The following is a 27,581-nucleotide window of genomic DNA, read 5'->3' as shown; positions in this document are numbered from 1 at the left end:
AATTTAGTTGGCGATCTGTTATCTGGCATGTATACGTTGTCTGCAATGAATAACGTTTATGCAATATACTTGTATTTGATACAAGACAATAGCCGAATTTGTAAAATCAGCGTGTGTCTTTCAATTCAATTCGATTTACGTGTATATAATCAAAACATGTAAGGTATACGCGCGAGACTACTTGTAATCCAGAGATATTAAATACATTGTTGAATTTTTCTCCCCTTCAACCTAGAACAAGGGCTAAGTGTTAAGACTATACGCAGCAATGTTAGAACTAACGCTAGGTAATACCCATAGCGTCAGTAATATCTACGAGTGCTTTGGGCTGACACTTCGCTTTGAGTACGTCTTCTTCTACTGGAAGCCTCTTTTAAACTATTAGCCTGTGACTCAATCGGGGTCGTCAGCACGCGCACGACTTTAATTGCAGACAATCTTACGTAGCACTGCGTCAATGAAGTGGTGGAACAGGTTTATCTGGTCGAGTGTTTGTGGAGTATCGTCAGGTAGGTGTTCTTAACTGTTTTTCTCTTCAGATCTATCGTATACGCCTTTCAATGGACACGCTTTGTGTTGTTTGGACAAAGTGTATATAATTTAAAACAAGAGGATTTTCTTCATTTGGATGAATCGATGACAAATGGACATGAATCACAGCTGACATAGACTGACCGACGAAGACTGTTCTGCTCGGTTTTTGGTAGCAAAGTGCGCCCAGGACATCTTCTATGCAAAACTACGCAGTTTTGGTTCCACGTAGATCAAAACAGGCCCGTGAGAAGCGGAAATATGCCTATTGTATAGAATTTACAAAACAAGAGTGGAAGGTTCTTGAGTGTTGTGTTATGAAATAATGTAACATCGCGAACACTATCAGTAAGACGTCTGATGAGTTGTCTGTTCACTGCCCTACCTGACTGCATGGACCCCAGTCCGGTTATCATACGTGGCCCTATCTACCATCGGAGGGGCATTTGTGGCGTGATACCATCGGAAATTTGAAGATCACGGCTTTTAAAGATGGTAGATGGTGCAATGATGTCGCATTTTCCCTCCGTAACTATGAATTGAACTAACTATTGATTGAACTAACTCTATAAAGAATGGCAGGAAATACTACTTTGTACGTTTTTTTATATATTGTCGCTTTAAGTGCCATATGATATGAACAGGTAACACATTGGACATCTAGAAAAGATAGGCCTCTGTATATATGTCAAAAAGTAACTTGAAGGTCACTCGGTTACTCTCTACGCTTCAGGTTTCAAGATTTTACAGCTAGGTTTTCGAACATGCTGTAGAAGGATTGTCGAAGTTTCGCAACACTAAAAAGTAACATTGTTGTTACTACAACCAAAAGCTCCTTGTTATAGCAGGATTCAAGAAGCATGGCGGCAGCACAACATTTCATTCCGCTGGTTGTGGTCCTCGTCTTCTGCCAAACTACATATGGTGCAGCAACTACCGTAAGTACCAGCTAACCAACAATGAATCAACAATAATACATACTAAATACCGTTCACCGTCAATGACCATCTTCGTTGAAGCACATGACTTTAGTGTTATGAGTCATAACATTAAAGCCATGTGCTTCAACGAAGATGATAGACTAAAATAGACTCAGTGTACAGTTTATTCAGAACAAGAAAAAATTAGGTCCCTATATAAAGTAGAATTAGGGAGTAAAGTCACGTACATATGGAAGCGATTAGACGTCTATTCAGGCTACCGTAACATGTATCTATCGTATGGTGTTGTGCTATGTTGTTGCTATTGATTGCCTTTGTGTATTGCAATTGATAAGGATATCTTACCATTTGTATCAAATAGGCAACCGCCCTGAAGAACAGTACAGACATGACCCCCTCAGCTGGCAGCCATGGCGGCGTAAGATAAATGCCATTTGTTGTTGTCTTTGTACAGTGTATATTATCAACATTCTTATGACTGATGATTTATCATATGCATATATGCCATATATGAGAAACGATGCATTGCAAAAGGAAAATGCTATACTATGCATGCATCACTACTAGCTATAAGCATTTTACCATGCTGTGTCTTCAACCTCCTTGTTTCTACTGATAGTTTGTATCAAAAAGTAAATGAACAACAAATCCATTCATCGCATCCAAGATTTTCTCATTGAAACAGATTGCTTTGATTTGTAAGCGTGTATGTCTATGAGCTGCTTGGGACTGTCTCGCATGTTAGGTTTTGACTCAGTACGTTTTTGCTCCAGGGGCACAAGATGTACTTCTTCGTCGACCACAGGGGAATCACCGTGCTGTTCTACGAGTGGAAAACAGAATCAGTAGCAGGTGAGTGCTTCTAACATCAAGGCTATAATCTACTTCCAACTTCATAAAAATGTAATAACATTTGCGATATATTTCGCTTGGCTGCAGAGATATGATGATAAGTGATCACGATGGCAAAAAGCAATTCTTTCTTCAATCCAATGGCACTAATTAAAACCAATTTCTATACCTGGAATTCGAAACATCGTTTTCCTTTGGAGTGGAGCTTCTCCTTCAGCTTTCTCTGTGATTTTTGTACGATGCATGGTATGACGGAAATGATTGTCAACACACAGCTCTGATTGGCTCCTGTATCGGAGTGTTCGCCATCGCCGTGCTGTACGAGGGCCTGAAGGTTTGGCGGGAAATGTTGATGGTCCGGGCACGGGACAGTGAGAATGTGGCATCCCAAAGCATACAGCTGCTCACCGACAAGAAGATCACAAGATATACACAGGACGACATTATACCGGTGGAGCCACCCCCAAGAAAGAGGTGAACATCACGCTTAAAACTTGATCTTCTTAACTTGAAAGTTCATCTGTGTTGGTACAAGTCATTCTTGAAATAGTTGAACTGTAATTTCAAACACCAAAATTGGACTCACCCAAATTTTCGACGGCACAGCATCAGTGTATGTCAAGGAATGACAGCTTGTGCCATTCCTTGACAAAGACTGATGCTGTGCAGTCGAAAATTTGGGTGAGTCCAATTTTGGTGTTGGAAATTACAGTTCAACTATTTCAAGAAAAACTTGATCTTCTCTTGCAATTCCTTCAGAGACTTGTTTTATTTTGTATAACTGTGTTAAAAGTAACTGTACTTTTTGTCGTGTCAATAAAGCTTGTCATAACCGTTAAGTCATCCAATGTTTGCCTATCTGACAGGGACCAGATGTTTGACCGCATGCACGCGCTGCAGTCTCTCCTGCACATCGTCCAGGTCCTGGTCAGCTACGGGCTGATGTTGGTCTTCATGACGTTTAACGTCTGGCTGTGTCTGTCCGTGGCGCTCGGGGCAGGTGCCGGCTACTTCGTCTTCGCCTGGCGCAGGCCCATCATGAATAACATGAACGAACACTGCCTTTAAACATGTAACCGTTGTAATTACTTCCTAATAACAGACTTATCACATTGGATAGCAAAGAACACAAATTTAGTATGCAGAAACAATGACGTGTCAGCCGTCTGGGTGTTGCATCTCAAACGGCACCTTTTCTTCTACAAGTTAAAAGTATTACGATCCTGCAAACGATAGCTTTACCCTTCTGATAGTTATTTGTAGTCAACTATTTGGGGTATTCTAGGAGTATTATGTTGATCGTATTGTCAAGACATCGTAGGACTTCAAATAATTCATTGTGGTCATTGCATTAGGATTGGTGTTGGAAGTACGTAAGGATATCTAAATTCAGTTGACAACAAGGGTTAACAGTATATGATGCAATGACAATATCGCTTTCAATGCATCTGAAAGTTACTTTTGCTCAGGTGAAACTTGCTAAGGGTGGGTTCAGGGTGTACAAATACCATTTTCTATAAAAAGAACCATACTGAAGATCTATTGAATTTATTTTGCTGCATGAAAATCAAAGAAAAAAGTCATTCAAGGATCCCACTGCATTTATTAGTCAGTCATGTTGTCAAAAGACGGTTCAACAATACATGATTATAATAATTTGTGAATTGCTGGAGCAATATAATCATATATTGTATCATAGATTACTTTCTTCGGAAGTTTTACATTGGACCAATTAGAAAGATACACACCATACATATATATAAAGTATGTACATGTACTATAGAAATTTGTTGACAATGCAAAGTTTGATAGCCTTTGTACTAATTTAACAACATCATCTTTTTGAATATATTCATATGAAGTAACTTTTGGACTACAAGATGCATTGTTAACCCAAGCTGGGCTTACAAGTCGTGAAACAGTAGGCAACATGTGATCATGATATGTAATAGATTTGATGCAATGAACAAGTTGGATTTGTACCACAAATTGAATGTATATACAATGATAAGACGTACAGGAAATACAAATCTACACATTCGGTGACTATGATTGTGTGTTTTTCCCCCTGGTTCCCAGCCCTTTGGTCTTCTTCTCTGTCTCCAGAAATGGCAGGTAGAGTTGTGACTATGAGTGTGTGTTTTTCCCCCTAGTTCCCAGCCCTTTGGTCTTCCTCTCTGTCTCCAGAAACGGCAAGTAGAGTTTCCTGAGGGAGTCCCTGTGCAGGTCTGCGATGTTCTCACATCTCCTGTGCAGGACATAGTTGGAGTAGTCTCGTCTCTGCTCCACCCCCTCCAGGTCAAGGGTCGGCTCCAGGTCCACAGGTGTTCTCTCCATGGAGGGCGTGGCACCCGCAATGACCTTGACCTTGTCCGGGTTGGGAGGAACCTTCCCAATCTGTGCTAGGCTCTCGTTGGCCTGATGTTGGTAAAAAAAAATTGGAAATTTAACAAAACAAATTGAGACAAATCAGAAGGAATTTCATTACTGTATAAGTCTACAAGCAATTCAAACGGGAAAATATCACGGACACCCCAAAATTGAGTTTCATCTTGTTTCAGCTTCTCGCAACTTGCTCTCCAAATTCTTGCAATATTGAAACAAACTTGCTGTTACATACCAACATTGGAACCAAGTTTTGAAGTGAGAAATGTGATATGTAAACCATTCTATTAGACATGTGGATATATCCCTATGTTCCGACACTCCTATATGCACTGTATGTTCCAACAACCCCTAACCCTAACCATAACTGTAACATGAAGATGTCAGAGCATACGGGTGTAGGAACAAAGGGCTGTTTCCAGGCGTGCTTATCCTTATAAACAAAGATACATGTATCTCCTCCCTCTAACCTGAGCAGTGAGTAGTTCACTGTGCCACTGCACCGTGCGGCTCATGTAGCGCCTGTAGTCTGCCTGGATCCCCTGCAGCTGCTGGGACAGCTGCAGCTTGTGCCTGACTGCAGACGGCTTCTCCTTCTCAGACATCCACGTCGCCGACACGTTCAGCTGGTTCCGTGGCAGGAGAACAGGCCGCAGGGAGGGCAGCACCTTGGCGCCGATGGCTGGAGTCACCATGCTGGTTTCCCTTGTCTGCCACAGACATATACATGTTTTAGTTCTAACATTTCAGGTATAATGTGTAACTATGTGTTAAGGATCATATGTAACAGTCTATCATTGTATGTTTTCTAAAAATATTTTGCTTCATTATTCTGGGTTATCTAATGAATTTTCTACAGCAGCATGTTGTTTTTTGTCGATTGTGGTGTGAATGAGGGAAAAAAACATTTTCTACTTAAGAAAGACAAAGAATGTCATCTTACCATGGCAGTGGTCAGCTGTGATGTGGCCAGCTGAGACACGTCCAGTTTGTGGACCGTACCAGAGGACTTGGTGACAGACATGGCACACAACATGTGCAGGGTGGCTGTCAGAAGAACCCTGAAAAAGACAAAATAATGAGGGGATGAATAAAGCAAAACTTTTTGAGAAGGAATGCCAATAAGTATTTCTCAAGGATATCCCAGAATTAAATGGTAGTTTTGCAAAACTTAAAAAACTACAACCACTGTCAACTAAACCTCTGGACATATATGTACAGAATTATTAGCAATCATCATCAATCATCATATCCTGTCACTCCACTACTGAATCCATCTTCAGTCGTTATTCACAATGACTGCCATAAAATAGCTTCAAAATCAATTTTTGACACAAGACCACATACTTCTTTGTAGAATAAGGACATATAAAAAGTTTGTATTCTTGTTAAGAATCTTGCTTATTTCAATAGCCATTTATACATTGCTGTATACACTTGCCTGTTGCTCGCCACCTTGTTAAACACCAGGAGCGGCCCCACCTGTAGGAACCCCAGCGCTGAGAGTAGCCTTCGTGTGGCGGACCCCCTGGCCCAGAGCGGCTGGACGCCCGTGTCCCCCACCCTGAGCTGCAGCTCTGGGGAGTGGAGGGTGAGGCTCAGCATGTCAATCAGCTGGCACAGGATGTCTTCTGTAGTGGGCAGGATCTCCGAGATGCACTGTGTACACTGGTGGTTGGAAATGATATCTGGAAACAGAATACAATCAGTGATTGTTTGGTGTTTATTGAAGAATAAAAACATCCATTGACTATCACTCCTTGACCAAATATTAATATCTTTCCATTAACATAACCAGCAAATACTTTATGATATCAGTCTATGTTTAACATCTAACTGCCTCTTCTCATATTCTTAGTCGTTTATTACCTCTGTGAAGCAGAGGTTATGTGTTCAGTGCTTGTGTGTGTGGATTACTTGACAAGTTGCACTATTGTGATGAGCCATATTTGGGATGTGGGAAGGTGCTACATTCTCACAGAAGCTCTTACAAAAGTTGTTCCTTGTGGTTTATGAGTGTAAATTCAAACTAGAAGAAAGCAACCTTTGGTACAGTGTAATCATGTTACAGGTATGGGATTAATATGCATATTATTAAATTGTCATGACAGATATTTACCAATAGCAGCAGTCAGTGACTCATATGACGGCAATAGTAGTTTCCCCTGGTTCCAGTGGGGGAACAGGATGTAGGGCTGCTCCACATGTGCTCCCCGGGGCTGGAAGTCAAACCCCAGCAGCGACAGGAGCGGTAGGGCCCCAGGGGTGGCCACCACATGGTCGGGCAGCCGGACTGGGGGCTGACGGTACTCTGTAGCATCCAGTAGGTCAATAGCATCTCCGATCTATGTACAATACAGAAAGAAAGAAAGTCATTGATTGGAAAAATGTAGAACAGATAGGGATTGTCACAATGCTGAGTTTCTAGACAATACAATTGGGCTAAGAGAGTTTACAGCTTGATTTATCTCTAACAGGTGTAGCTAACTAAGCAAAATGTACATTTGACAAGATTCTAAGAAACTATTTCTGTGAAAAGTGGGGCAACAAGCAAATTGATGGCACTTCAGCACCAAGGAGAAGCCATCTTTGGCAACAGACATTTTCAATGCTATTTTGCACCTCATCAATAAAGCATAGAAAGATCATTAATCCATTATAGATACTGTACTACGTGCATGTGTGTTGAGAATATTGGATACAAAACACAAGCTAAACTACTGTCAACCATGTCATACATGTGCTATGTACAGTCCTTACCATCTGCAGGAGTGTGGGTACAGTGTCCGGGTGTTCTCTGGAGTGAGACAGCAGAACTGAGACACAGGCTTGCAGTCTGTACAGTAAGGTCTCCTTACTGGCGGCTGAAACAAAACAAATCCACTTTATAGTTTCACAGGACTGGTGCAACATGTAACATCATGTGATGGCTTTAAGATGTCATCTTCAAAGCACATCTTTGCATCATTGAATGCAATGAAACTTTTCAGATTTATTACACATAACAATGCATTCGTCTTATCATTCTAAATATGTTGACTATTATGCAAACAAGAAAGCTTCTGAAAAAAACTGGCTGGTGCGTATTTTGGAAAAAGCCTGGATGTTAAACAAAATCACATGTAAAAGAGTTCTTAAACATCGAATTACTGAATTGGTCTTTCTTCTGTTAAAAAAAAACAGTACATGAGATTTGTCCAACAAAGAAAAAAAATTGTAACAATTGGGATCGAACCCATGATCCACGGCTGCAGAAGCAAACTGCTGTGCCTTAGACTGCTCGGCCACGCTGGCTCAATTACGCAATCAGGCGTACAGAAGGGCTATTAGAAGGGTTTAGTTAAATTGACCGATCCATGCATCCAAACGAACGGTTGAACCAACCGCTTCTGTCGATTCAAAGCCGATTCATTGCACCGGCAAAAAGTTTTCTGGTAAAAAAGATTTTAGACTTGCTGCCCTGTGTGAACAAACTTACCTTCAGGTGTGAGAGGTTTGGGGTTGAGGAGGTCCTCCACATCCTCCACCTTATCCATGGTCTGGTCCAACATGGCACGCTTGATCTGACCCAGGTCAACCTCCACATCCTGACCAATCAGGACAAAGGTGCACCAATACACAGGGGCACTGAATCTGGAACATTAAACAAAGGATTTTTTAATCATCCATTACTTAGACTTTTGAAGTATTCTGGATTAATGTACTTCATTATTTCTATGATAAATGAATGAGATAGCTAAGGGTGTTCTTCTACACCGGTATTCTGTTCTTGATGTTTTTTTCAAATTTGGAGATCAGCTATCACCTGTCATCAGCTTTGACCTTGTCCTTTGCAACCTTCATGGCATGGGTGACCCTGGCATTTTTCTGCAGTGCCTGGTAGAAGTGGTGATAGAACAAGCTGCTCACTATGTTGGGAACTGGCCACATCTGTGTCAGGACACACTTTGCTCCTACAGAAGTGATTGTATAAAGCATGTGATTTTATAAAGCATCAAATCTGTAACAAGTGGGATATCATGCAGCAATTTTCAAATATATCTGATATATAAACAAAGAGAGGGAAATATATAATTACACACACAAACCTGCGGCCAAGAGACAAGTCGGTAACTTCATCTGAAGGTCCAGGGTGCGGCTAAAGTCATCCCCATGGCAACCGCTGAGCACAACAAGTTTTGCTGACACCTTTTGGTTCAAGATGTCATCAGCTGTCAGGATGTACTTGTTCTGTGCTGGTGGGCCGTCCTGTAGATGGTCGGGGTTGGGAGACAAGGCCAGGATCCCCTCCTCCCAACTACCAAAGGTGGCTACAGTTCAAAACGAGAGGTTTCACTGTTAGGTACCAAAGGTGAGAGAAAACATGCTGTCTCACTTTCCTAAGCTGATATTATTTTCTCCCTTTTGAGGCCCTCAGACATCCACAAACCTACTAAGTTCTGCACACTTGCACTTAAAAACTACTTCTCATAATTAACTGGCAGGACTTAGCAGTAATGCATTTTACACTCTTCGGGAGGTGAATCCAGGTCTATGCAACATCCTATATCATAGTGTAAAAGATTGTAGAAAATGTGCTTGTAACTTAAAGTTCCAGTTACCTATGTGGACAACTGTAGCAGCAGGAAGGATAGCCATCACCATCTCCTTTGTGGCCTCCTCTCCTGTCAAGGCTTCTGTTCCCAGGTAGTCTGCCACCTGGAACATAGACAACCAACATTGTATGGTTCTTTCTCAAACCAAATTGCGTAAACAATGTATATCTGTACAGCTAGCCTTTTTTCTAGGATGTAAGAGGACAACACTAATGACAAGGGGGTGAAATGTCATGTCATTTGACATCAAATTTTGACTCACTCTAACTGTCAAAGGTAGACAGGACACTGATCTGTCAACTATGACAGGAAAAGCATAGACTAAAGTTAAGCATGAGAGGGCATGTAAGAAGTAGTATATGTATAAGGGCACAGTGCCCTTGTAACCTGGCTTTGAAAAAAAAAATTGAGATAAAACTATTGTGTGCAATGAAAATAATGTTTAACGAGAACCCTACATTCAAATCACATAATGAAGAAGATACCTTAGAAGCCTCCTTATCGGCCATGTTGAGCTGCTGGAAGGGTTTCCATGTCCTCCCAAACAGTGAGACCTGTGGCAGGGTGGGGTTCCCCACCACCAGGGTGTAGTCCTGCCCACTCAGCTGGCGGAACTCCGTCACAAAAGATGCTGATGTGGTGATCTGCTGCCCTGTAGATGTCTGGAATTTCAAATACAGAAAACAAGTAGAATGACTATCAAGGAAATATTGAGGCTAATAAATATTAAGATTTGCTAATTAAGTATGAACATTGCAATATGCATGAATAACGTTAATCAAGCTGGACAACTTACAGAAGAAAAAGTTGATATCAAGGAAAATTGTTGACCATCCCTGAAGTTGCTTAGGCTTAACACACACACAAAATGTCAAAAGCATTGCAGTGCCTACAGTTCAGGTGAGCCAACACAATTCACATGACTGTGTAATCTTACATGACAAGGACAGAATTGGTGATACATGTCTGAAGTACAATACAATATCACGTAATTACCTTTGTGACCAGTTTATTGATGGTGTTCAGGAGCTTCATCCTCTTGAGCCCCTCCCTCTCCAGGTCTGGCCTCCCCTCACGTGTGGACGGAATCTCCAACAGACCTTTCCCAGGATCCTTGCTCCTATGATATCCAAGATGTAATCAACTCAGTTCTATGTTTACCCGAAAATATAATTTATAATTCACAAAGCTCAGAGAAAGATTACAGATCCTAAAATTTGTCTTATTCCAACGCAAAGTCAGAAAAAAGATATGTAATTTTTATTGCATGTTTTGCCATTTTATACCAAATGGTATCTATAGTCCAACAGCTATAGATATTACTATAATCAATACTTCATATCAACTTAGCAAATGATACAAATATAGAATACCTTGTATATGTAATGGTGGACTGATCTCCTCGGGTCTTGGTCACCATGATACTGCCGGTGGAAGCTGTGGCCATGATGAGAGACTTGTCCTGCGGCCTGGTAGAGGCTGCACCTGGCTTCCTGACAGACTGGATACCAACAAAAGCCACCTCCAGCACATACAGACAGGACACAATGGTGATCTGAAACCTCTCACACAGACATCTTTGTTTGAAGTCCTTCAGGAGGTCAAATGGCACCTGTAAGAGATCTTTGTCAGGGATGATGACAAGGTCACTATGTAGTGGGAGGGCTGATAGGAGGTCCTCAACAGGGGCAATGAGGACATTGTACAGCTCCTTAAACGGCATTCTTGGTGGATCCATCTTCTTAGAACTCTCTTCAACTTCCTCCTCAAGCTCTTTCCTGAATTCTTTCTTTGATTGTGAGGCACGCAGGTTTGCTTTCTTGACTTCGTACACCTCTGCCTTCTTCCTAGGAAGTGATCTGTTTTCAATGTCGTAGCATGGGCTGGACTGCCCCTCAACTTTCCTGATGAGTGCAATGCAACCTCTGCATTTTTCTACAAAGTTCTCCTTGGTGGAGGACTTGTAGAACCTGGCAACACCTTTTCCAGGCTGAAGCACCCACAACAGCAGGGAATCGTTAACCACGGAGTAGTATAGAACTGTCTTGTTTGTCACATTGACAATGTCAAAGAGTTGCTGGATCTTGAGTGGATCAAACCTTCCAACTAAGTTGGCCAAGGAGCCAGGATCCTCAAAAAGCTTTGAACAGTCTGGTATCTGTGGTCGGACGTTCAGTGTCCATAGCAGGTTCTGTCTCCTGTGGCACTCAGTGTACTCTAAAGCCTGATCTGTGTTGCCGAGTTTGCTGAGAGAGGATAGCATACCATCATATGCCAGCTGAAGGGACCTGCAATGGCAATGGGAAGTCATGAGGCACAATGAAATACTCAATTACTATGAGTCAATATAACAGTTACTCAAGCAATAATTGGATAAACATTGTAACAAGGTGACATTGGGTTTACACTTTTCTAGTCTGAGATGTGTAAATAAGGCTTGATTGTTTTTTACTTGAAGCATGATCATTACCTGCCCAGATCCTCAGGTAGCTGTACTTCTTCCTCGTCACACCTGCGTGCCTGGTCCTCATAGATGGGGATGAGTTCTTCAAATGTCCGCCTGGCTGTCTCCAGTTCCTGACAAAATACAACAACACTGGATAAATATGCTTGATCATTGTTACCTTAGAGATGCCAAAAGGACATACCCAATGCTACTAATTGTTGGAAAACATCAAAACGTACAAACTTTAGTTTGATTTCTATGAACATGATTTTACCTTGAGTGACGTTGAGAACTGGCTCATGTGTGCTACGTGAAACTGACAGATGGTATGCAGGTCTGGCTGGTCCTCATCCTCCACCAGAGTCTGTGCTTGCTCGTAGTAGTACAGGGCATGCTGGTGACGACCCTGTTCTGAGAACAGATCACCGAGCTTCAGCAAGGTCCTGCACTCCAGCTCCGGCTGGTCCAGCTCCCTGCTCAGCTGTAAGGACTCCTGCAGGTGCACCCTCGCATCCTCAAACTCCTCGGTCTTAATCAGGACTTCTGCCAGGTGCAGGTGTGCCATCATCTGTGCACCTTCGTTGTCCTCCTTTTCCATCAGGTCCAGCTGCTCCTCATGGTGCAAAAGTGCCTGTTTGTAGTCACACACTGAGGCGTACAAGTTCCCCAGGCACCCGTGGGCAAGCGCTGTGGACGCCTCGTCTTCTGCCTCCTTACAGAAAGAGAGGAACAAGTTGTACTGTGCGAGTGCCTGCTTGTAGTCTTGCCCGGCTTCGTATAGAGTTGCCATATGGTAATGGGCTTGCTTCATGAGCTCTGGCTGGTTGGATGACTCAATGAGTTGCATGTAGTCCTTCCCGTGATGCAGTGCCCTCGAGAACTGTCTGATCTTCTTGTAAGCAATGCTGTAAAGAGTAAAAGAGGAGTGAAATGAAACATCATCATGAAACATGACAGTCATGATGATCAATATTGAAAAGCTGTAGAGCAGTCTACCAAAGGTTTTGGCCAAGATTGCTGATTACCCACTAAGGTAATCTTCCTATGCACAAACATACAACCTCGGAGTCCATACAATTCTGCGTACAAAAAATCTTGGAATAGTCAGAGCTTCTGTTGCGCCATACTTGACATATATGCAGTAAAAATATGCAGTTTAATAGTATACTAATATACTACTTTTATACTGAGGAAGCCCTTTAAAACAGATCTAAAAAGTAATTGCTACTATAATACTAAGTCAACAGTGCAAATGAAGAGGATTGAGTACCTTAAGTTGAGGTGGATTCCCCGCTCTAGCTCAGTGGACCAGTAGTCACGGAACCTTTTCTCGTCGTCCAAGCTGGCCCGAATGTCGTCCCCCACAGTCAGCAGTCTGATGTAGTACATGATCGCCTCGTACACCTGTCCTTCCTGCTCACACAGACTGGCCAGGTTCACATACGCCTGTAACAAGTCAGGTCAACTATCAGGAAAGGGCAGCTCATGCTATCTTACAAACTGTTACAGACTGTAAATTCCTACAGGGACTTAGTTTTGCAGTTTTTATGGTGCTTGAAGTTCACTGTTCAAATAATTCTTAGTACAATACCTCACAAACTTGCAGTGTCATAATATCATGGTAAGAAGTATACAGTAGAAAACAGCAAAAATAAAACCACTGCAAACATTTCAATGTTTACAGTCCATAACCCTGATACAAATTTCTTCTTGTTTGAGAGATTTTCATGACGTTTTACAGTATTTAGTAAGTGACATCAATTGCAGCACACTATTAACATACAAAATGATGACTACATTTTGTACACACATAATATACTAAATCAAAGTTTAACTAAGAAGAAGACTTACCTTGGTTTCCAGCACTACATTATCAGCCTTCAGTGCTGCAGACAGACACTGCTCATAGAAAAATTTGGCCTTGCTTCCCTGGCGGACAGCAGTGTGGGCATCCCCCAATGACAGATATACCTGCAAGAGATTGAAAAGTTGTTGAAGACTTGAGTATTACTGAAAAATTAATCAAAATTGGCTAGGAGATGCATGTAACAAATTATGTAATCATCCTGTCCACGAAGGGCAGTTATACTGGATGTACAGATACCGCTGCCGAAAGCACTGACACCAAGTACGGTCACTGTGGCATCCTTGCTAGATATAGAATTAAACAATGTTGGCAGCTAGATGAAAAGGTTAGGTATGACAGGTTGTCCAGTGTAACATAGCCAGTTATTGTTGTGCTACATGCCTGCCAGCTCATGTGTTATGCCAAAGGGCAGTTACGAGGGGCGTGCAATAAGTAATGGTCCTGACCCACTTCCAGTTGTCTGATCTAAATGAAATTTTGTATGTGTAATAATTCATATCTCTATGGGTTATGTTGCAAAAGACAGCTCTGAACTAATTGTGGTTTCTGATTTACTGGTGTTTGAACTTAGTCAGGTGCGAAATGGACCAGGTGTGAAATGGAACCAGTTGAGTGTCGCGCAGTGATCCGGTTTTTGTATTTGAAAGGACGCACACCAAAGAAGACTTTTGATGAAATAAATGAAACTTATGGTGATGATGCCCCATCATATGACCTTGTAAAACGCTGGCATCCTGAATTCAAACGTGGCTGGAAGTCTGTGGAAACAGCTCCCAGACCTGGTCGTCCCTCTTGTGCCATTGATGAGGCATCAGTTGGAGGACCAACCTGGGGTGTCCTACAAAATCGGTGTCCAGAGCTGCATCAAACGATGGGAGAAATGCATAACTCTGGGTGATTCCTATGAAGAGAAAGACTAATAACTGTGCCAAGTTTCATTAATCTCCTGCTATGGGAAATGGGTCAGGACCATTACTAATTGCACGCCCCTCGTATACTGGGCCTTAATAAAGTGCAAATTATGATTTTTTATTCTGCACTCTATGATATGACCCACCTTGGTAACTATGTCTGTGTCTTCTGTAGGAATCCTTAGAGCTGATTCCAACATCTGCACACACAGGGCTGGCAGGCCACAGTAGTGCAGGGTCTGTCCTAGCTCGTGCAGTGCAGCAACCGGCTTCATCTCTGCAAAACAACAATGAATTTAAGGGAACAAAGCCTCTGGTATAAACACTTGTCAAGTAGCAAATGTGAAAATTAGAGACCTCCTTTACCAGGACAATAGGCTCATCATAAAATATGAATTCAAAATGTACAGAAGAACTGAGATGTAAATACTTGTAAATCTTTTGTGGGGACTTCATTTTGTAGTATAATGGGAAAGATTTTTTTGCTATGTTCTAGATTTACAGTACGTTGCAAAACACAGGCCTACTGTAAATTCATTTACTTCAGAATCTGCAGTGGTTTTATTTGCATTAGGAAGGAAAAGGACGTTTTTGGAGTCTTTGAGTTTTGTAGCATGGCAGAAAAAAAAATTTCATTGTCATAAATTTATTGAGGAGCAATCACCACAAAACTGTAAAAATAATACCAGTGCAAATGTTTCCAACCAGTCTCTCTAAAGTTATGATATCTTGCATATAGATATAAAGAAGTAAAGTATTTGTACCCATAAACTTGTGCACTGAGCTGTCCCCCAGTCGACAGACGTGTGCAGCCATACTGACGACATACTCCATGAGTTGGTCCCTGTGCTCAGGGTCCAGGTCCATACACTGCAGAAACGACCCCAGGGCCTCCTCATGCCTGTCCTGGTGGGCCTGGGATATCGCCAGCAGATAATAGTTCTGCAAGATAAGAAAGGGAAAATGAAAATTTCCTTTTTAATTCAAAAGGGAGTAAAAAAATCACAATCATGTAACTAAATACTTTGCTACTTTTCTATCTAGGTACAGTACTTACATGTACAACAAATACACAGCTCAGCCTTAAATGATATAGTAATGGTAAATTTTGGAAACATTTGTTTCTTCATCATCCATAAAAGAGTAAAAAAGACTGTCACTGTAGTAGAGTCACAGGTTCCACTTGGTACTATGATTAATGACATCTTTTTACAAACAATAGTGCAGAGTTGACACTAGTTTTAAAAAATCATGAGATTGAGCTAAAAGCAAACAGCAACCTTATAGAAAGAGATTTTAGCATTTCTAATTCAGTAGCCTTGTTTAGTAAGTTATATAACATTAACGTTATAAGTTCAACTTAAAAAGTTTTACTAAATAGAACACATAAGGTGAATACAAAAGTTAAGGAATTGAACCAGATTAAAAGTCAATGTCATGTACCATAAACAGAATCTATGAACAAGGGTTTACTTGGGGAAGCTTGGGCTTGAAGCTGATCAGTTGTTGAGCGTCTGCCTCAGCATTTCTGTAGTCCTCCAGCTGGATGTAGGCGGCAGTACGGCAGGCGCGGATCTCGTACACGTCAGACTGTAGATCCAGCGCCTTTGAGTACAGGTCCACTGCTTGGTGGTACTCCCTGCTGTGAAATGCTGCATCACCCTCTGCTTGCAGCAGTAGAATCTGAGATAAAAACAGTATTCAGCCTTAAGTAAGCTTCAGACAAAACAATTCAGACATTCATCACTCAATAGCTTTCAGGATTATTTGTTGTCCTCAACCATCTTGCAATTGCTATATCCTGGTGACCATACGGTTGTGAGTTTGCTTCTTATCTTAATGATAATAGTACACATGTATTAGGAGTGTTGCCTGCCCGCCTACTCATTAGCACGTTTTAACGGGATTGGTTTCAATTTTTTTGCTCATGGCGTAACACGTTAGGCTAGCTATAATGATTGCAAAAATATGGCTATAAGTTTAACCTTATGCTTTTGATAGCCCACCTTTCCTTATGTCCATCCTGAGTCTTTAAAAATCTTCAGCTCAGCTCTGGCCAACTAATCACCCTATAAGCAATTTCCACTATATCAATCCAGCAAAGAGTCAAATACTGTGGGGAACACATGATAATACCTATGGCTCAGTTCGTCACCAGCTGATTGATGATAAAAGTAGCCCTAGAGAAGTACCATGTCCCGGCACCAGTACACGGCACCTGATTGACCAGTACATGGATGGGTTGAAGAAAGAGGAGAGCAGGGATTTAACCTCTGTAAGGTGTTTACTAAGATAATGTATGATGCTCACCTTGGATTCCTTGTCATCTTCACTTATCGCTGACACTGCAGAGGTGCTGCTACTTGTGTGTGGCGCAGTACTGTCATTTGAAGTAGGCTGACCTGAAGGCTGCGACTGAAGGAGTTGATGATAAGAGTGTAAGGTTTATGATGTTTGTAATAAATTTAGTTAATCAGACAAACAATGTCAACATACGTTTGTAACCATAATGTTGGGGATGGGATGCCTCTAATTGTCTTCTGCCACTTACTCTAACGTTACTCTACTCATGTTGAAAGAAAATTAAACATAATAATAATAATAACTTTATATGGACAAGTATAAACTACAAAGTACAAGCAAATTGATGGGAAAGTATTAACTAACGTTACAAGCGAAAGACACCCTGCAAGAGTCAAAATTTGATATAAACTCGGCTCATATTTTGTCGAACAAATCTGGACTCTAAACGTTTAACGTTGATAACGTGTTACCTTGCTCTTTCGATCAGTCTTGCTCCTGGCCTTACGCCTAGCAGCTGAATCCCCGTGGCCTCTCTCCATTCTCCGTATAGTCAGGGTCTAAAATTCTGCACCAAGCATGTCTCTGGTGTCTGTTTTGAGGAGAAGGGAGGGTTGCAAGAAGGTTTGCCCTCCCACTCCAGTCTCACTGTGTGGCGTACCTGTAGCTTGGCAACTCCCATGAAACTGACCCGACTTGTTGTTGTTTACCTTTAACAACATCAGAACGCAACAAAAGTAATCTTCGCTATTCGCAAAGTATAGACCCAAATCAAGTTTGTAGAACACACTAAAATTGAAAAAAAAACTATAAGATATATCAGCACTAGTGCGCCTCCGGTTAAACTTTTTATTACATTGAAAATCTGTTTGTATGCGGTAACATCGCGGCCCCGAGCCTGACTAAAATCGCGCCCCTAGCGGCCGGCCCTACAATTGCCGCCGCCCGGGAGGGGGTAATTAAGAGAGCTTGTGTAAACTCAATAGTAAAATTTAGTTATGGTAACTTTATAAAGTAGTATTAGTAAAGCCACAGTCCTTGCAAAGGTTATTTCCCTGTACACAACAGCAAGGTGTAAACTGTGTTAAAATGTAGAGGATGATATCAGTAAGTCTGAGACTGATACGATGTTTGATCGGGGTGTGAATTTGCGCCTTGATACTGTTACCGGCTACTGCCCGTGTTAAAGAGGACGAAGTCTCTACCAGACTCCAAAGGTCGCTGAAAAAAACGTAGAAATGGAACAAAAAGAGGAGTAAGCTGGCCAGACCTACGGAATATGGGGTCGTGGTTAACTTTAAATTAAACGCTCATTTTAATACTCGCCAACAATGCATGAAATCCGGAAACGAATTTGACAAGTTTTACAGGATTTCAGCAAACATTTCCCTACTAGCTAAGAGGCCTTTCCAATGATACCATGGTTTGTCTACTTCAGACACTTTTCAAAAATACTACTTTTAGGTTGCGGTTAGTTGTGGTTAACTTTAAACGCTCATAACTCGCCAACAACGCACGCAATCAGCAAACATTTCCCTATTAAAAGACCTTTCCAATGGTACCGCATGGTTTGCCTATTTCAGACACTTTTCAAAAATCCTAATTTTAGCTGGTGCTTAATAGTCGTGGTTAACTTTAAACACCCATAACTCACCAACAACGCATGCAATCCGGAAACGGATTTCAGCAAACATTTCCCTACCAAGAGACCTGGTTTGCCTATTTCAGAAACTTTTCAAAAATTTTTGATTTAGGTTGAGGTTAGATGTGTTTAACTTTAAACGCTCATAACTCGCAAACCACACATGCAATCAGGAAACAGATTTCAGCAAACATTTCCCTAAGTTTACACTTTTCAAAGATCCTAATTTTAGCTGGTGCTTATCGTGGTTAACTTTAAACGCTCATAACTCGCCAACAACGCATGCGATTCAGAAACGGATTTCAGCAATCATTTCCCTACCAAGAGACCTTCCCAAAAACGAAACCATCGTTTGCCTATTTCAGACACTTTTCAAAAATCCTAATTATTAGGTGGTGCTTAGTCGTGGTTCCATTCTCACCAAGGGACCTTTCGAACGATACCAAGTTTGCCGGGCCGGAACTTGAACCCTAAGCTACAATCGCGGTATTAACTCACCACCCTACCAGATGCCGTGACAGGCGGTCTTTGAAAAAAGTAGCTAGCGGTCGCGCCTAAACAGAGCGCCTATACTCAAGAATATCTCCAGAAGGATGTATCCGATTGGACTGCGGTTTTCACCCTTCGATTCCGTACTAAGGGACCTTTCGAACGATACCAAGTGTGCCGGGCCGGAACTTGAACCCTAAGCTACAATCGCGGTATTAACTCACCACCCTACCAGGTGCCGTGACAGGCGGTCTTTGAAAAAAGTAGCTAGCGGTCGCGCCTAAACAGAGCGCCTATACTCAAGAATATCTCCAGAAGGATGTATCCGATTGGACTGCAGTTTTCACCCTTAGCTTCGATTTCGTACTAAGGGACCTTTCTAACCATACCAAGTGTGCCGGGCCGGAACTTGAACCCTAAGCTACAATCGCGGTATTAACGCCGCTGATGAGACGTCTTACATTCACACCATAGACAACTCAAACTTCGCCGCCTCCGGGACCATCAAGAGACCCCTGTACTCATCAGACGGATATCATCTCAACAGAAATGGGATTCGGGTTCTGGCTGCCAACATAAAGCGAACGATCAACCCCCTCGTAGGCCTGGGCCATTACATGGGCCGAAGGAACGACCCTATCAACAACAACCAACCTACAGCAAACATCAAGCTAAGTTCTCCGAACCGCTCGTACAGAGACGCAGTAGTCGGTGCACAGATGGGCAGACCCAGCCAGACACCTCCCCGATTCCAACCACCTTCCCGATCCCAACCCGCTCCAAGACCAACTCAGCCTCCTACTCGCTCCCAACCTGCTCCAACTTCAAGTCACCACCCCGTGCACGGACAGGAACGCCCTGCACCGGCACCTGAGAAAGGCCCGACAGAAAGTATGCCTGTCATTTCTACCGAACCTTCAACACAGAGAACAGGACAGACGTTCGATGCGCCAAGGGTTAGCGGCCCTATGACCATGCAAGAGTCAAAGTCCTCTACTTCGAATGGCCAGACGGGGGAAGCAGCGATCACGCCCAGACACCGTGCAGGACCCTGGAACCAGCCCCCACCCTCCGGACCTTGGAGCCGGCCCATGTTCCAGCCTCCTCCCGTGCCCTGGGGACCCCCTCCTACGAACGCCAACTTCCCCATCTCGCCCCGACATCCACCGCCGATGAACCTACCGCCCTGGCCATGGCACCCAAGTATGATGTGGCCGCCGATGTTCGCCATGTGGTAGGATGTATACTGGGACTGTACCTTGCGTCACCCTATGTGCCTTTACTTTTGAATTCCCTTTTTTATTTTTGTTTGTTATCTCTTTAAGAACTGCTAGACTCATTGTCTGTTAACGTTGGTATTTCATAAACATATACCAGTAGTTTTAGACTTCCTATTTATAGTATCTCACTGAAGGTTTAGAATTTATTGTCATAGTATCTCTATTTAAATGTTTAACTAGTTAAGTATTGTCAAGTATTGTGGATTCGGACCGCAAAGACACAATTTTTCTTAGTACTAGTACTTTATCAACAGTATGAAAACATTCCCAGGCGGAAGCAAAAGTTTTGGTGCCTGGAACGTTCACGGTTTAGGTACCAAATTAGAGGATATAGATTTCGTTTCTTATGTAAACAAGTTTGACTTCTTCTCGCTCCTAGAAACCTGGAGCACAGACAACACAAAAATCAACATTCCCGGCTACAGTTATTTCCACCAATGCAGACAAAAAAACAGGCGAGCTAAGCGCTCCTCGGGGGGTATAATATTCTTTTACAAGAGAGAGTACAGAAACTACGTCAAGAAAGCACAATCCAAATCTACAGATGTTCTCTGGGTACAGATAGACCGAAAGCTACTGGGCCTACCAAAAGACTTGTTTATTTGTTCGGCATATATTAGTCCATGTGCATCGACCACCCACAAATACGCAGAAAATCATACATTAGAAATCCTAGAAAGCGAAATATCTAGATATAGTTCAGACGGATTTATTTTACTTGGCGGCGACTTAAACGCTCGTCTTGGTGATTTGCGCGATTATGTAGATGATAGCACTCCTGACGATTGTAATCCAGACAGCTTCCCTTACTCCTCGGATAGACAACACATGGATAAGGCCCCTCCGAATAAATTCGGCAGGCATATTGCTGACCTATGTGTTCAAGTTAACCTAAGAGTTCTAAACGGGAGGGTGGCTGGGGATTTACAGGGGAAATTTACCTGCCACCAACCGCGTGGAAGCAGCACGGTTGACTACATAATTTGCAGTCAGTCCCTGATCCCACATATCTTATCGTTTCACATAAAACCATTAACGTTATTCTCTGATCACTGCATGGTTTGGGCATTAATCCAATCAAAATCAACAAATCACTCCTATCAAGAAAGCCGGAACATATCAAATGCAAAACCTCTCCCCAAACAGTATAAATGGAACGATAAATCAGCCCAGAAGTTCCTTTCTTCTCTCGGCCAGTCTCATTTCGTCGATAGACTACGTTTACTTTGTTCTAACGTCCCAAACAACATAAACAGCACTTCGGAAATTGATGATTATGTGTCTGAGTTTGGTTCCATTTTGAGAGAAGCAGGTGATCAGTCACTATGTCTGAAAAGGGTAAGGAAACGCCCACGTAAAAGACACAACAAGAAATGGTTTGACAAAACCTGCATGGAAATGAAAAGGGAAGTGAAAAACATAGCATCTTTACTGGAAAAAAATCCGTCGAATCCAGACATAAGGGGTAGATTCTTCAAAAGTAAAAAAGAATATAAGAAATTGCTAAAAAAGAAAAAACGAGATTTCCACCAACAAATCATGGATCAATTGTCTTCACTACGGGAAAGAAATCCGAGTGCATTCTGGAATTTGATAAATAAACTGAAACCAGGAAAGCCAAATGACGATAACCAGATTACAGAAGAGGAATGGGTAAACCACTTCAAGAATCTTGACAAATTTCCTGATAGCCCTACAGACAACGGCCTTCCCAGTGAAAACATTCAAACAGACTTTTCGACCACCCCACCAAACTCGTCAGAACTAGATTCCGCAATTACCCCAGAAGAATTGGACACCGCAGTCTTAAAACTAAAAAACAATAAGTCAAGCGGCAATGACAGAATTTTGAATGAAATGCTAAAATCTGGTAAAATGTTGCTTAAAGAACCTATACTCCACTTGTTTAACACTTGCTTACAAAATGGTCATTTCCCGCAAGAATGGTCAGTAAGTCATATTGTTCCTATCCACAAGTCAGGAGACACCTCCCTGCCAGATAACTACAGAGGGATTTCTATAATCAGCTGTTTAGGGAAATTATTCTCCTCCATTCTAAATTCACGCCTTGTCAAATACGCAGAACACAATAACCTCTTCCAGCCACACCAAGCAGGCTTCAGACAAAACTTTAGAACTACCGATAATCTGTTTGTTTTAAGTACACTAGTTACCAAATATCTAAACAAAAACCGTCAACTTTACGCTTGCTTCATTGATTTTAGCAAAGCATTTGATTCCGTTTGGAGAAACGGCCTCTTGTTTAAATTGAGTAAACTCGGTATTGGTGGTAAATTTCTAAAAGTAATAGAAGGCATGTATTCAAAGACTATAAACTGCGTTAAATCTAAAAATGGATTGACTGAAACTTTTGTTACTAACTGTGGTGTGAGACAAGGGTGTAACTTAAGCCCTACATTATTTAACCTTTTTCTTAGCGATATTGTGTCCCAATTTGACGGTGCTCCTTGTAATCCCCCACTTATGCACAGCAAAACTGTCCCATGCTTGTTGTATGCTGACGACTTGGTAATTTTTTTCCGAGTCCAAACAGGGATTACAGCATTCCTTGAACAATCTGGAAAATTATTGTGCACTTTGGAAATTAAAAGTAAATCTTAGGAAAACAAAAATTATTGTATTTACAAAGGGTGGCAGTCTACCTAAAAACTGTTCTCTCCTGTTTGATAATCGTGAAATAGAAATTGTAACTTGTTATACTTATCTTGGTATTATTGTGAGTGCAGCTGGCACGTTTAAAGCTAACAACAAATACCTGAGTGGCAAAGGTCTGAAGGCTTTATTCGGAATAAAACAATCTTTAGATAAAGCCACCGCCTCATTACCAGTTAGAAACAAACTTTTCGATGCATGTGTCAAACCTATTCTACTTTATGGCTCAGAAATATGGGGCGCATTTAAAAGCCCTAAAACCTGTCCCATTGAATCTGTTCACCTTAAATTCTGCAAACAAGCACTAAATGTCCCCAGACCAGCATCTAACCTTGCCACAAGAGCGGAATTAGGGAGGTACCCCATTCAACTGGAAGCCTCCCTGAACGCTATCAAACACTTTCTAAGAATCCATCAAAACGTGCCAGCTGACAGTCTACAAGCCGACGCCCTATCTTGTCAATTACAACTAGATGATAATGGAAATAAGTGCTGGGCGTCCGGCGTTCGTAAGATACTGGAGGAATGCGGTTTTGCCTACATATGGAGATCTCAGATATCTCTAGGAACAAACCTATTACCTATAACCAACGCCATCAGCCAACGATTAAAGGATATTTACATTCAAACATTTAGAACCGAAATACACAATGACAACCGGGACAAATCTTTCGGTAACAAATTACGAACCTATAGATTATTCAAGACTATTTATAAAGAAGAAGAGTATCTGGTGGTGAAAAACATACAGCACAGAGTAGCTGTCACTAAACTCCGGATTAGTTGCCACAAGTTACATATCGAAACTGGAAGGCACAACCGCACCCCCCTGCAGCATAGAGTCTGCCAATTTTGTGATCTACAACATGTAGAAGATGAACAGCATTTTATTTTACACTGTAAATTGTACCATAATGAACGGATTGTGCTTTATGAATATATCAGAAAAGAGTTCCCATATTTTGAACATCTTAATGCAACGGATAAATTTCTATTTTTGATGCGCCTAGACAAACCCTGTTTATCAAACATTATATGTTCTTATATCTACACCTGTACAAAGAAGCGAGAAGATGTCGACCATCCTGTTAGCTTAGTACCTTCAACTAGTTAAATTGTATCCTGTTGTTTTTTTCATATGTTTGTTATTCTGTTATCAGTCATGTCTGTTATCAGTGACCTGTACCTAGCCCGTCGAGGCATGAATGTACAATAAAGGTCTTTCATTCATTCATTAACTCACCACCCTACCAGGTGCCGTGACAGGCGGTCTTTGAAAAAAGTAGCTAGCGGTTGCGCCTAAACAGGGCGCGTATACTCAAGAATATCTCCAGAAGGATGTATCTGATTGGACTGCGATTTTCATCCTTCGATTCCTTACTAAGCAACCTTTCTAACCATACCAAGTGTGCCGGGCCGGAACTTGAACCCTAAGCTACAATCGCGGTATTAACTCACCACCCTACCAGGTGCCGTGACAGGCGGTCTTTGAAAAAAGTAGCTAGCGGTTGCGCCTAAACAGGGCGCGTATACTCAAGAATATCTCCAGAAGGATGTATCCGATTGGACTTGCAAAAATTGTAAAAAAAATCGTCAGAGATATCAGCACTCTTGTGACATTTCTTTCATAAATGATGTTGTAAAAGACTGTATGAGATGTATCAGAATGTTTATTAACATCTACACTGCTGGTACTGAATGTATCATCTAATCATACATGAGATTACAAATGAATGCACCATCTTGATTTCTTTGCAGACTACTAAAACCTCAGGCCAGCAAAACACAGGATCTCTACAGTTTTGCTGGTTCACAGGGCTCAAAGTCAAAGTGCAGTCCTGTTCCCAAAGTCCTCTGTCTGTACAGTCGATCAGCAGTTTCTCTTTGCTGGGCTGAAAAGTAGTTCTTCCAGTCTCCCACTATTCCTATATGAAACAAACAAATCAAGTGTCAATGCACATTGTATTTTCATGTACAAAACAGCAGAAAAACAGCACGTCCAAAACAGCAAATGTACTAGCTTAGTTGTAAGACCTGGTGTTAGTAGCAATAGGGCAATCGGTCAGCTTTACAACATGTGGCAAAGAACAAATTTCTCCTTCAAGAATCCTATCTCAAATAGAAAACCACACAAGAGAAAATCGGCTAAGGGACCCATATTTACCTTTCCTCATAAATTTGGACTTGCTAAAATCCAAAATCCCCTTCCTTGCCAGTGGTTCATAGTTGACTCTGGGGTTGTTCTTCATAACGGAAAAGCGGCAGTGGTCTAGAACTCTCTGCAGTGATTCTTCAGGAAATTTCTTCCCGAGAAAGTCTGCGACACTTACAACCACTTTGTAAAGATCCTGAATGTCAGTGAGAACAACAGCACGAAAATAAAAAGAAGCACATACAATTTTAGAGTTCAACATGTGGGTGGTAAGATACATGTAGGATTTTACAATGCTACAAATTACAATATGAGTTTTTTTATGACTGTGTCTTAAGGAAAGACATAACTTCATAAAGAAATTATATCTTCACCTTCTGCATATCTTCATACTTCAGGAACAATATGTTTGCATCATCTTTGTGCTTCCAGAACCCAAGAACATTTCTGTAGAAGTCCCCATATGACACTGTCAAAGAAACACAACAAACATTAGTGTTGTTTAGAGATGATAAAGTTTGTGGTGATCAAACATACATGAAAAGCTATTGACTTATAACTAAAATCACAATGTGACGCACTTCAACAATGATAGTCAACTAAGGAGTAAGAACTATGAGAATTAACGTTATTAGTTTAAAAGTCAAGAAAGAAACTCTAACTGAATAGATACAGATTTTGTTGGCAGAGTTACACAATCTCTGCTCTGTTAAAGAGTATAACCTTTTCCACCCAGAAAGTTGTTGAGAAACTCATCAAATGTGTCCCATGTGAGTAAAGCGGTGTTTCCTTGGGAGAAGTGGAAGAATGATACTGCTGTGTCGTGAGGGTTACGCGTCACATACACGACCTGATGTAAGGGAACAGAAAATGAAATTCAATTGTTTATTACACAATTTGTTTATTTGTTTATTGATGCATATCTTGAGGACAGCCACTTGTCTGTATGACTGTTGTGCAAGATAATTGTGTCTACTGAACTTAAGAAACAAGAAATGACAGTGCCCAGACGTCACTGTTAATACAATATGCAATACTACCATAATAAATTCACTTTTCTATATGATAATGCTTCACTCATATATAAATCACATTGCAATACTCTGCCTCTAACAAGTAGGGTTTGCAGAAAAAAAAGACCTGTCCATTGGCAGAATATATAGATTGGTTGCTCTGCTTACAGATAACAAGTGATATACCTGTTACCTTTCCTTTTCCATCCCTGACATCCCTGGGCAGCAAGTCATAAGGCAGATGAGTCTTTATCAGCCTTGGAGAAGGTGCTGCTTCAATAGTTTTGTAGACGGGTGCTTGGGTCCTTAGGTCGTACCTTTCAAAAAATGGAAATCTTTTGTACGTGGAGATATCTTTCTCAGGATCTGCGTCACAGTACAGGAGAGACACAATCTGCCGCACCCAGGTACTGCCTAAAGTTGGGTGGAATGCAGGAAAAGGTGGTGAATTGTTGGATGTGAAAACAGACATATGACAGAGTGACAGATCTAGAGCTTTAAGCAACTGTTGCACCACCAATTTAAATGTCTACACACAATGCATACTAACAAACCATGTTTAACAATTTTGGTAAAGTCTACTAACAGCAAAATGAAGTTGAATGTACCTAATAGTACAAAGTCACAAAACTCACCAGTTTTAGGGTAGGATGCTACGAAAACGTCATCATCACGCACAGCAAATGTCTCAAAACCCTCCAAGTGTTCCTGTGTGAGTCCGTTCGCTAACTTGACATCTTTGAACCATTTGTTGTGTAGCAGTTTGCGCTTGTCTTCAGTCGACAGTGCCATCCTATCCTATTGGTAATATGGTAATGATCACAAGCTAAGGCATAAAATGTACAATATATCAAAGGATGATATGATTGTGTAGTACATGATTCATTCATTGGATACTATTACAATGATAAAAGTTTATCAGGTAAGATGATACATTTTTTTTCTTAAGATGATCTTAATTAAATTAAATTGTTAGCATTATGATTGAACTTTTGAGTTAAATGAGACATCACAGCAATTTTACATGCACAAAATTTCAGTCATGTCATCAAGATGTGCAATACACCCCTTCATATGCATTATACAATATTCAATGCTTGCATACCTGCTTAAGGCTCAGTCACCAGCAGCAAAGTTTACTAAAATTGCAGATATAAATTATTGACACCCACCTCGCACACAAATTATGTAATATTTTACCCGAATAGATAGTACTCCGTTATCATTTTGTTCTCATATTTATGCTTCGATACCTTCTGGGCTTAAAGGGCCAAAAATAGTTGCTACACATGACATAAGTCATGCATCGTGTCTGCGAACTTTCCAAGGAGCAAGTCGTAAAGGTCGAAGGTTACCACTTGTACTATGACTCGTCCATTTCTACCGGAGGAAAGGACAGAGATTGAAATATTTCTTTTAATCTATGTATAAAGAAAGATATCAATAAAAAGTAATAAATTCCGAGAAATATTATTATTTAGTATTGTGTTCTTTTCATTACGG

The 27,581-nt window shown here is 41.3% G+C and overlaps 4 protein-coding genes across 5 annotated transcripts; 2 read left to right on the top strand and 2 right to left on the bottom strand.

The window, feature by feature from the left end:
• The first annotated feature begins 1,149 nt into the window (after positions 1–1,149).
• LOC118422097 (high affinity copper uptake protein 1-like) lies at positions 1,150–4,291 on the top strand. The gene is made up of 5 exons (XM_035829637.1): positions 1,150–1,469; positions 1,834–1,890; positions 2,246–2,324; positions 2,600–2,798; positions 3,191–4,291. The coding sequence occupies exons 1-5, from the start codon at positions 1,392–1,394 to the stop codon at positions 3,390–3,392; spliced, it is 615 nt and encodes a 204-aa protein (XP_035685530.1). The 5' UTR covers positions 1,150–1,391; the 3' UTR covers positions 3,393–4,291.
• Positions 3,859–17,619, bottom strand: LOC118422077 (tetratricopeptide repeat protein 28-like). Of its 2 annotated transcripts, XM_035829593.1 has the most exons (23): positions 17,303–17,619; positions 16,839–16,943; positions 16,002–16,211; positions 15,293–15,470; positions 14,675–14,805; positions 13,602–13,721; positions 13,021–13,196; positions 12,025–12,655; positions 11,775–11,881; positions 10,678–11,592; positions 10,301–10,424; positions 9,790–9,966; positions 9,311–9,407; positions 8,798–9,019; positions 8,515–8,662; positions 8,188–8,342; positions 7,470–7,573; positions 6,829–7,054; positions 6,151–6,397; positions 5,653–5,770; positions 5,180–5,419; positions 4,487–4,742; positions 3,859–4,405 (listed from the first exon to the last, which is right to left on the bottom strand). In XM_035829593.1, the coding sequence occupies exons 1-23, from the start codon at positions 17,369–17,371 to the stop codon at positions 4,371–4,373; spliced, it is 4,791 nt and encodes a 1,596-aa protein (XP_035685486.1). In that variant the 5' UTR covers positions 17,372–17,619; the 3' UTR covers positions 3,859–4,370. The 2 variants fall into 2 exon arrangements, with proteins under 2 accessions (XP_035685486.1, XP_035685485.1); XM_035829592.1 differs by having other exon boundaries at positions 3,859–4,742.
• Positions 17,620–19,577: 1,958 nt separating this feature from the next.
• LOC118421747 (vegetative cell wall protein gp1-like) lies at positions 19,578–20,198 on the top strand. The gene has a single exon (XM_035829248.1). The coding sequence runs from the start codon at positions 19,578–19,580 to the stop codon at positions 20,196–20,198; it is 621 nt and encodes a 206-aa protein (XP_035685141.1).
• Positions 20,199–24,574: 4,376 nt separating this feature from the next.
• On the bottom strand, positions 24,575–27,439 carry LOC118421746 (sulfotransferase family cytosolic 1B member 1-like). The gene is made up of 7 exons (XM_035829247.1): positions 27,279–27,439; positions 26,714–26,871; positions 26,272–26,492; positions 25,789–25,915; positions 25,440–25,534; positions 25,078–25,261; positions 24,575–24,838 (listed from the first exon to the last, which is right to left on the bottom strand). Exons 1-7 carry the CDS (start codon positions 27,302–27,304, stop codon positions 24,708–24,710), a joined length of 942 nt encoding a protein of 313 aa, XP_035685140.1. The 5' UTR covers positions 27,305–27,439; the 3' UTR covers positions 24,575–24,707.
• Positions 27,440–27,581: the final 142 nt, after the last annotated feature.

This window comes from Branchiostoma floridae, chromosome 8 (assembly GCF_000003815.2).
Source record: "Branchiostoma floridae strain S238N-H82 chromosome 8, Bfl_VNyyK, whole genome shotgun sequence".
NCBI lineage: Eukaryota > Metazoa > Chordata > Leptocardii > Amphioxiformes > Branchiostomatidae > Branchiostoma > Branchiostoma floridae.
The sequence above is the reverse complement of the archived record's forward strand: the minus strand, read 5'-3'. Positions and strand labels throughout refer to the sequence as shown.